Raw genomic sequence first — 10,832 nt, 5'->3', positions numbered from 1 at the left:
CCTGCCTCTGCCTCCCGAGTGCTGGGATTAAAGGCGTGCGCCACCACTGCCCGGCTGGAGCTAGCTCTTGTAGACCAGGCTGGCCTTGAACTCACAGAGACCCCGCCTCTGCCTCCTAAGTGCTGGGATTAAAGGTGTGTGCCACCACCACCCTGCTCCTTATCTTCTTCTATGGAATCTTGTCTAGGCTGTTTCTTTTGGGGGTGGGGGTTTTCATAGAAGCCTTCTATGTCTAATTTCCTTAACAGTGAGTCTGCAGTCATCAATTTCACTGCAAAAGGTGCTCCCCTGCCCTTTACAGTAAGCGGGAGCAGGAATCAGAAAGCATGTTGATGTCTGTGGTCCATGTTACCACCTAAGGCCATGTTGATGTCTGTGGTCTGTACTGCTTTCTGAAGTTATGTTGAAGTCCATGGGCTGGTCTGCCACTGGGGACCATGTTGGTGTTCATAGGAAAATGATTTGTTACTGTTACTCATTATTCTGTAGATAAGGCTAGCCTCCACTCATAGCAGCCCTCCTACTTGAGCCTTGTAGGTACTAAGTTCACAGGCATGAGCTACCGTGCTTGGCTAGGAAGACAGTGGTCAGTGGAAAACAAACACGATTTGTCTGTTACTGGGTGAAGTGGCAGTCATCTGCAATCCTGGCACTTAGAAGAAGGCAGGAGAACTAAGAACTAAGTTATCTTCAGCTATGTAGCAAGTTTCAGGCCAGCTTAGACTATATAAACCCTGTTAAAAACAACAGCAAAAGATTTTCTGTCATTTTTTAAAGGTGAAATTGAAACCAGCTCTAGAAACAGTATATAGAGTTTTCACAGCTCTGTAGCTCCCTGTAGCATTCCTTAATTGGTGATTAAAAAGAAGAGCACATGCATGTGTGCTACTGTATCCCCTTCATGTGTTGATTTAACAGCATACTAAATTAGCATCCGGTACCACCAGAGGACCTGTGTTAGGCAGGTTTAGAAAGTGGCCTGATTCCAAAAACAAGCCTATGTCAAGGTAAGAGAAACTTTTTAAAACATTGCCACAGTGAATCTGCAAAAAATTGTCCCTCCTTGCTTCCTCTCTGCTTCCAAATGCCTTAATTTTATGAAGACAAGTGTCTTAGTTAGACTTTTTGTTGCTGTAAAGAGACATCATGACTACAGCAACTCTGTATTTTTATTTTATACATTTTTATTGATATTTATTGAGCTCTACATTTTTCTCTGCTCCCAATTTATTCAGGAGATTTTGTCTTTTTCTACTTCCCACATAGATTAGATCTATGTAAGTCTCTCTTAGTGTCCGCATTGTTGTCTAAGTTCTCTGGGATTGTGGTTTGTAGGCTGGCTTTCTTTGCTTTATGTTTAAAAACCACTTATGAATGAGTATATGTGATAAGTGTCTTTTTATGTCTGGGTTACCTCACTCAAAATTATGTTTTCTAGCTCCATCCATTTTCCTGCAAAATTTAAGATGTCGTTATTTTTTTTCTGCTATGTAGTATTCCATTGTGTAAATGTACCACATTTTCCTTGTCCATTCTTTGGTCGAGGGGCATTTATGTTGTTTCCAGGTTCTGGCTATGACAAACAATGCTTCTATGAACATAGTTGAGCGTATGTCCTTGTGGCATGATTGAGCATCCTTTGGATATATACCCCAAAGTGGTATTACTGGGTCTTGAGAAAGGTTGTTTCCTAATTTTCTGAGAAATCGCCACACTGACATCCAAAGGGGCTGTACCAGCTTGCATTCCCACCAGCAATGCAGAAGTGTTCCCTTTTCCCCCACAACCTCTCCAACATAAGTTGTCATCAGTGTTTTTGATCTTGGCCATTCTTACAGGTGGAATCTCAAATTTGCATTTTTGCAATGTTTTGATTTGCATTTCTTTGATGACTAAGGATTTGAACATTTGCTTAAGTGTCTTTCAGCCATTTTAGATTCCTCTGTTGAGAGTTCTCTGATTAGGTCTGTACTCCATTTTTTTATTGGATTATGTGATCTTTTGGTGTCCAATTTCTTGAGTTCTTCGTAAATTTTGGAGATCAGACCTCTGTCTGATGTTGGGTTAGTGAAGATCTTTTCCCATTCTGTAGGCTGTCGTTTTGTCTTGTTGACTATGTCCTTTGCTTTACAGAAGCTTTTCAGTTTCATGAGGTCCCATTTATTAATTATTTCTCTCAGTGTCTGTGCTGCTGGGGTTATATTTAGGAAGTGGTTCCCTGTGTCAGTGTGTTCAAATGTACTTCCCACTTTCTCTTCAATGAGGTTCTGTGTGGCTGGCTTTATGTTGAGGTCTTTGATTCATTTGGACTTGAGTTTTGTGCATGGTGATAGATACAGGTCTATTTTCATTCTTCTACATGTTGATATCCAGTTATGACCGCACCACTTGTTAAATATGCTTTCTTTTTTCCATTTGATATTTTTTGCTTCTTTATCAAAGATCAGGTGTTCGAAGATGTCTGGATTGATATCCGGGTCTTCTATTTGGTTCCACTGGTCCTCCTGTCTGTTTTTATGCCTTACAGCAACTCTTTAAGGGAAATATTTATTGAGGGAGCTCGCTTACAGTTCAGAGGTTCAGTCCATTGTTATCATGGAGGGACATGGCAGTGTGCAGACAGACATGGTGCTAGAGAAATGGCTGAGAGTCCTACATGTTGTAGGCCACATGAAGTGTGGTCTGTGACACTGGGCAGTATCTTGAGCATATGTGAAACTTCAAAGCTTGCCTCCTCCAACAAGGCCATACCTAATAATGCCACTCCCTTTGGGGACCATATTCTTTCAAGCCACCACAACAAGTAAAATTATTGACAAACTACTTATAATGTATAGTACAGGATTATTCAGAATGAGATCATAGTGAAAAGAACATTTTGTGTAATGTTTATGTAATTACATTTATGTAATGTTTAGCCTTAAGATTTTAAGTAGTTTTGTTATTTTGAATTTAGAGGATTATGGTAATCCTTGTTTTTATATTATGAATCACCACTCTGTTCATCACAAGTTCAGAGTACAGATCTCTAAGACCTGCCTTTTTGCCATAAATTCCATATGCAAACATTATAGTAATCCTATTTTATACTATGAATGATTAGTCTGTTCATCACAAGTTCAGAGTACAGATCTGCCTTTATGCCATAAATCCCAGGTGCAAACTCAGCCAGAAATGATCCAAAAGTTGCGTGTGAAAGATTAAACCAGTCAAAACATGTTTCCTGATTTTGGTTTTTCGAGACAGGGTTTCTCTGTGGTTTTGGTGCCTGTCCTGGAACTTGGTTTTGTAGACCAGGCTGGTCTCGAACTCACAGAGATCCGCCTGCCTCTGCCTCCCGAGTGCTGGGATTAAAGGCGTGCGCCACCACCGCCCGGCATGTTTCCTGATTATTTTGCTTCTAATTTTAGTTTTTGGTATATCAGTCTCCCCTGACATGTATATACATATGTGTATATATGTACTTGCACTTTAAATACATGGGTATTTCATCCAAGCACTAGGCTAAGCTCTTGGAGTCCGGTTGAAGAGAAGGAGGAGGGGTCATATGAGCAAAGAGAGATCAAAATCGTGATGGGGAAACTCACCTCAGAGACAGCTGACCTGAGCCTGTGGGAGCTCACAGACTCTGGACTAACCTAGGCTCTGCATCTGAGTGACAGTTTTCTAGGTTGCTCTTTTGTGGGGCCCCGCAGTGGGACCAGGACCTGTCCCTGAGGCATGAGCTGGCTCTTTGGAACCTATTTTCTATAGTAGTATGCCTTGGCCAGCCTTGATACAAGGGAGAGGAACTTGGTCCTGCCTCAACTTGATCTGCCAGGCATTGTGGACTCCCATGGGAGGCCTTACTCCTTCTGAATGGAGACAAAGGAGGAATGGATGGGAGGGTACAAGGGAGGTGGGGGGAGGGGATGGGACAGTGAAGAGAGAGGAGAAACTGGCTGGTATGTAAAAATAAATAATTAATTTTGGAAAGCTTATGGGTGTTTAACTCTGGTGTGGTTTACCCTAGCTTGGTACAATTGAGAATATCTAACTAAATGCCTGTGGTTTTTCTAAATATGCAAATTTTACATTGAAATTAAGCATATATATTTAATGTCACTTGTATAATTTCTTTTAAGATTTGAGAAACGTATTTATATTCCTTTGCCTGAAGCACATGCCCGTGCAGCCATGTTTAAATTGCACTTGGGCAGCACTCAGAACAGCCTCACAGAAGCAGACTTCCAAGAACTTGGGAGGAAGACGGATGGCTATTCAGGAGCAGATATAAGTATCATTGTTCGGGATGCTCTTATGCAGCCTGTTAGAAAAGTTCAGTCAGCCACTCACTTCAAAAAGGTGAGCGACTTCGGTCTACCCTGTCATGTGCTTTGAAAGTAAAGCTCCCAAAGGAGTTGGAATGGCTTCAGTGTTATATGATAATGTAATAAGCAGGTTTATGTAATATATATATTTCTGATGCATTGAAAATAATTCCTCGCTCTGCGTGGCAGCGTATACACCTTTAATCCCAGCACTTGGGAGGCAGACAGAGAACTTGTGAGTTCAAGGCCAGCCTGGTCTACAAAGTAAGTTCCAGGACAACCAGGGCTACACACAGAAACCCTGTTTCAAAAGACCAGAGGGGGTGGGGATTTCTCTAGTGAATATTATTCATGGTCCTAAAGTACTGTGTTTTTGTATAGAGCGATTTGAGGCATTTCTAGGTCTTTCAGATGGTTTAGAATCTGCTTTTGTTGTAGCCAGAGCAATCTGGAGGAGAATCTGGTATATTTGCACCATACCAGATTGTAAACAGATAAAAACAAACAAAAACTCCTGATCTCATGCACCTGGGAAGGAAAGATAGGCATAAATAAACTACATGTGAGTGTGTTCACAGCAAGCTGAAAAGATGTACTTTACACCTACACCAATCCTGAAATGTTAATAATCATCGTGAAATAAATTCGATACAAATGCTTTGCCATCTGAATATTTGTATGCAACTTTGCTGCAAAGGTACTTTTTCTAGAAATTGCTAAAACCTTGTTTTAACTGTGTTATGTTTCATGAAATGACATAGAGATTACTAAGTACTTTATTTTGGTCCTGGTTGACTTTGTGTTGATGTGGTAAACTGTAACTAAAAGCAGTCTGGGGTTGGGAAGGGTGTATTCCTTATGGTTCTGCGTGTAGTCCTTGGTGAGAAGTCAGAGCAGGAACCTGAAGAGAGACATTGATACAGAGGTCGTGGAAGACTGTTGCTTCCTGGCACTCCTTTCTTACATATACCAGAGGTGATACAATCCACTAGGTTCTCCCACAAATCATTAATCAAGAAAATGGTTGGTAGACTTCTATAAGCCTGATAAAAGGTTTTTCTCAATTCTTTACAAATGATTCTACCTTGGGTCAAGTTGACAAAAAAAAAAAAAAAAAAAAACTACCCAGTGTAGCTCTTACATGTTGTCTTACTTTGTATTGCTGTGAACAAACACCATGTCCAAGACCATAGCAGTTTATAGCAGAAAGCATTTATTTAACAGAGGCTTGCTCACAGTTTCAGAGGGTGAGTCCATGACCATCATGGCAGCAGGCACGCCGTGTGGTGCTGGGGCAGTAGCTGAGATCTTAACATTTCAACTGCAAATTGTAAGCAGAGAGAGACAAACTGGGCTTGTCATGTGCTTTTGAAATCTCAAAGCCCACCCCCAGTGACACACCTCCTCAGCAAGGCCGATCCCCTAACACTTTCTAAACTGTCTACCATCTGGGAAGCCCGTACTGAAATGCATAATACTGTGTGGGACAGTCCATTGAAACCACCACACATGAAGTCTTTTTAAGTTTTTGTTAAAAGACATAGATACTGAATAGTTTTAAGGTTAAATAGTCCTGCAAAATGTCACAAGTTTTTCAGCCATGGAAAAGAACAATTTAGGGAAATTTTGTAATATGTTTGTTTTGATCTGTAAGGTGACTACTATATAATAAGCATTAGATGAAAAGAAGAAAGGGTAGCCAAAAGTAACGCTTCTCTTTCAGAACTTCTTTTTAATCCTGATAATTGCATAAATTAATATATAAAATATCAAGCTATAGAAATGCATCAAGAAAAATTGTAAGTCAACCAAAATCTAAAAAATTTTAAATCAACTTAATGATAACATCTTTTTCTTATATAGTCTATTTTTCCTGGAGAAAACATTTTAATACAACATAAAAAATAATGTATTTTTAGCTTTTCTGGTAATGACCAAACTCTTAATTCTTATTCCATTTATTCAGATAAATTCAAGTTACTGTGATTACAGGTTCGTGGACCCTCAAGAGCTGACCCTAACTGCATTGTAAATGACCTGCTGACCCCCTGCTCTCCAGGAGACCCTGGGGCTGTGGAGATGACATGGATGGATGTCCCTGGAGATAAACTCTTAGAGCCAGTTGTTTCCATGGTAGGACATTTTAAATCTTTATACACTAATTTGTCAAAAAATAGTTTATTTCTGTAACACCAGCTAAAGATTTTTATCAGGTTTATATATGTAATACTTGAGGAATTATTAATTGTGCTTAGATATAAAAGTAATAAAGTTGTGAGACTTGTGTTAATTGAAAAGGCTATATTTTGAAAGCAAAATTATCTGAGTATATAAATCATCCACAAAATTCTCATATATATTGAGTAAAATACTATTAGAACTTAAATAAAATTTGAGTTTTGCCCCTGAATCTTACATGTTTAAAAATACCCAAAAATATCAACTCTTGTATGATACTATTCATAAATAGTATTATGGGTTTTTTTTTTACTTTTTAAAGCTGCATAGACAGTTTAAATAATGCAGCCCTTAAATTTTTCTGCAGAAATCATTGAACCTTTTTCTCAAATACTATACAAGACTTTTAAAAAATTTTTGGTTTTATGTATGTTTATACTGTAGGAATAAAAGTAACTCACCAAATTTCTTTTTTAAGATATATCTTTAGATTACTGGGGCGCTGGAAAAGTGTTTGGTTGCTAATGAACACTCTGTTTTAAGCTTCTGCTTAAGCTGCCCGTTCAGAGTGTTGGTGGTAGGTTTCCCAGGAGCATCTAGAGAGGAAGCTCTGAATGGCTCCCTAGACAGACACCAGGCGTAGATGTGTATGTGCCTGTGTTTCATTGCTGCTCATCTGATTATTCAGAAATCTCTTTTGTTGCAGTCCTTGATACATTAGATTATTTTTTAAGTTTTTGTGTTATGTCCTGCTTTGAAGAATTCACAATAACTTAGAGTGTTTCCTTATTTCATTTGTCATACAATTTTACAGGAACTATTTTTAATGACTTTCTGATATTAGCATATTTTCAGTTTCACTATTAGTTTTAACTTAAAAAATTCTCATTACTCTAAAGCATTGCTTCATTTAAGTAAAACCAAGTGACTTACATAATACATAAATGTGTTTCTATAATAAAAAGGAGTATGGTTAAGTAAGTGCAATTCAAAAGGAATATAGTGATGTTACTACAAATGCAGATTTCAGTTTTCATTGGAAGGATTAAAATAATGTAGAGGATTTTCTGTTACTGAAAAGCTAATAGACTTTCAGAATGTGCTGCTTCAGTTACAAATTTCCACAGAGATCATAATAAATTATTAAATTTGTGTACAATTACCATTTTCCTTCTGAGTTGCACTTGATGGGAAACAACCTCTTGTTGAAGGACTGAGGTCATAGCTTGGCTGTGAAGGTGTTGGTCCCCAGGCTGCTAGCACTGTGCTTGCAGTAGGTAATGAGCGTCAGGAAGGCCACAGGAAGAGTAAGGAAGGGATTTGTTTGCTCTTAGGAATTTGACGCTGCAGACTTTCCTATTCAACTGTAAATTAGTAATTAATACTAACAACACAGTCCATTATTAATGCTCTCCTTTTCTCTTAACAGTGGGACATGCTGCGGTCTCTGTCCAGCACGAAACCTACCGTCAATGAGCATGACTTGTTGAAATTAAAAAAGTTTACAGAGGATTTCGGTCAGGAAGGCTAGTGCAAGGCAGCAACCACGTGTTTACTCTACACTTCCTCTTTTCTAGGGATTTTGCCTTTCTTGATGACATTCAGATTATTTCCAGTAAAACTTTCACACAGGAAAACATACATCTCCCTTCAGTGTTTCTTTAGGCTTGTGTTTTACTTTTTCCTACACTACCTGTTAAATTGTCCAGCTAACAAAAATTGTAAGGAAGCGAGCAATGGCATGAAAAACAGCAGAGAACTAAACAGTGAGGAGAGCCTCGAACTTGGCTTGATGGGCAGCATTTAGGATTTTTAAGAGCGCTCTTTCAAAGAGCAGTGTCTTTCCTTCCTTCGTTTCTTCCCTTTTTTTTCTTAAGGAAATTGAAATAGGGCTAATGCTAATGATAATTATCTTGAAAAAATCTTTAAGCATTCTTATCAATGTAAAGTTATTGCTTTATTAAAAATTAAAAACAGTAGAATCTTTTCTCTCAGGGATGGGCGGTAAAGCACAGAGCACTATGATGAATTTGGGGGTTTGTGCCACAGCCAGTGCTCCTGTTGACCTTGTGATGGGTTGAGTCTTCCTGTGTAGATAAAGTGATTCCTCTCCAGCCCACAGGCTTTTCTCTCCATGACACCTTTCACTGTGCACTCAGAGACTTTCTAAGCTAGTCATCACCTTCACCTTGGAGCAGGAAGTTCTCTACTTCAATGTCTTTTTGTAGCTAAGATTGACCAAAAGAAGTGGCAAAGAAGTATACTTTTTTTGGAATTGTTATGAAATATTATAATGGGAACCTTTAATAATAAGAAAATGGCTTCCCTTTGGATTTTAGGATGTTTCCTGTGTATAACGTCTCTCTCTGTGTGTGTATATATATATGTAATTTTTTAATATAGGAAAGCAAGAATCTTGTCTTTTACTTTTAAGTTCAGGGAGCAGTTTGTCCTAGCTACACAAACATTATCAGTGTGGTATTTCATGAAACTTTAGCGATAAACTGATGTCTCATTAAACATAGCATCATGTTATTTTAATGTCTTCAAATAAATGATCTGAGTGTATGTGTCACACACTTGTGTACCAACTCTGAGTTGTGCCTTGGACATTTGCATTGACTACATGCAAACAATTACTAGGTTATCTAGAATTGCTATGCAGTTCTACCTTGCAAGTGCTACACAGTAATTGCATTTTAAAGAATATTTGCACATTTTACATGCTATACTATATGATTGCCTTTAGGTTTTCTGTACAGATTTTTTTTTGTTGATATTTGATGAAAATCCTAGGCCTGAGATATACTGTTCTTATGTGAAGTAAATTGCTATAACCTACTTTTGGCTATCTTGTGTATTCTTTATTTTGGGGGCCTTCTACATAGGAGACAATGTCTAAATTGGTTAAAAGAATAAATTTATTAAAATAAACACTTTATAATTACTAATGAGTATATGGAAGACTCAAGAGTGGACATGCGTACTTCCAATCTCATGAGTTCAAAGCCAGCCTGGGCTGCACAACCAGACCTTGTCTTTAAAAGAAAATTAAAATATGCTCTTCAACAACTACTGTATGAGAGCTGCAATATATTTTGGCAGAACAACACAGAATTCTTTCCAAATGAATTGGTTTGTGTTGTATCTTAGTAGTCTGTTGCTATGAATTGACACTCTGACTACAGCAACTCTTATAAAGGAAAACATTTAATTGGGACTTGCTTGCAGTTTCAAAAGTTTAGGCCATTGTCGTGGTGGGGAGCATGGCTGCATGTTGGTCGATGTGATAGAGAAGTAGCTGAAAGGTCGACATCAGAATCTACGCAGCAGGAAAAGAGAAAGCCACTGGGCATACTTTAGGGTTTTGAGAACATGAAAGCCACTCTCAGTGATACACACTGCTGCACAGTGCTTCCCAGAGGTAAGGTGGTGAGCACAGCTCCCACTAGCAGTCCCAGAACTGGCAGTAAATGCACCTCACCGTATTGAAAGACCAGGAGAGGTGGAGTCAGCCTCCAGGGTTTACCACAACCACACTGCTTACAAGTTTAAAATGCTTCTTGTCAGAAAAGGGTTTCAGGTGCACAGTAAGACAGATTAAGACATAAAAGACCTCTAAACAAGACACAGTGTGTTTTAAAATGTACATAGGCTTGGGAGAGAGGAACGAGCATGGATAGTTATAAAAAGAAGTCTTTAAAGAGACAGTAAAACTAATATAAAAGTAGAGTCATAGATTAAAGAAGTAAAGAAAAATAAGCCACATAAAGCTGGAAAATACAGATCTTCCTCTCAGAGAGGCAGCTTCACTTCTGCCTCTCTTCCCACTTCTCTGCTTACCCCCTTCTCTGTCTCTTTCTCCTCTTCTCTCCCTCTCTCTCTGTCCCCCCCTTTACCCTTCCTCCTCCATAACCCCCTGAATAAACATTCAACCTCAAAAAAAAAAAAAGCTGGAAAATACAGTCTGGATTATGCATATTCTGTTTTTGAATTATTTGACAACAGTGAGACATTTGTTTCTGGGAACTGCTAAGTTAGATCAACATGAAGTTATCTGACTTCAGAATTTGGGTCTAAGGATATGTTGTTTTGGAAAAGAGGTTCCACTTTTGTTTCCACAGATGAGAATCTGTAGATTCCTTCCAGGTTAATGTGGTTTGATGAAACAAGAACCCCCGAAAGTTCTCCATGAACCCTAAAAACAAAAAGCAGGGAGCAGTTTGGAAAAAAACTACACCCAAATTCCCAAAATGATTGTTAATAAATGTTTGTGTTTTCATTCAAAAGGGGTTGGGTATAAATTGTTAATGGTCACAGTCAATCTCTTTTTTAAAAAATAAT

The 10,832-nt window shown here is 38.5% G+C and overlaps 1 protein-coding gene across 1 annotated transcript in view; it reads left to right on the top strand.

Annotated features, from left to right (window-relative positions):
- Vps4b (vacuolar protein sorting 4 homolog B) overlaps positions 1-9,329 on the top strand; it is a 32,453-nt gene extending 23,124 nt beyond the window's left edge. Inside the window, exons 9-11 of the mRNA XM_005348294.2 lie at positions 4,125-4,344; positions 6,303-6,443; positions 7,918-9,329. Of these exons, the coding sequence (XP_005348351.1) occupies positions 4,125-4,344; positions 6,303-6,443; positions 7,918-8,019 (463 nt within the window). The 3' untranslated portion in view covers positions 8,020-9,329. The remainder of the gene's footprint in view (positions 1-4,124; positions 4,345-6,302; positions 6,444-7,917) is intronic.
- Positions 9,330-10,832: the final 1,503 nt, after the last annotated feature.

The sequence above is a fragment of the Microtus ochrogaster genome, chromosome 6, assembly GCF_000317375.1.
Source record: "Microtus ochrogaster isolate Prairie Vole_2 chromosome 6, MicOch1.0, whole genome shotgun sequence".
NCBI lineage: Eukaryota > Metazoa > Chordata > Mammalia > Rodentia > Cricetidae > Microtus > Microtus ochrogaster.
Note: the sequence above shows the minus strand (reverse complement) of the source record. Positions and strands in the feature narration are given on the sequence as shown.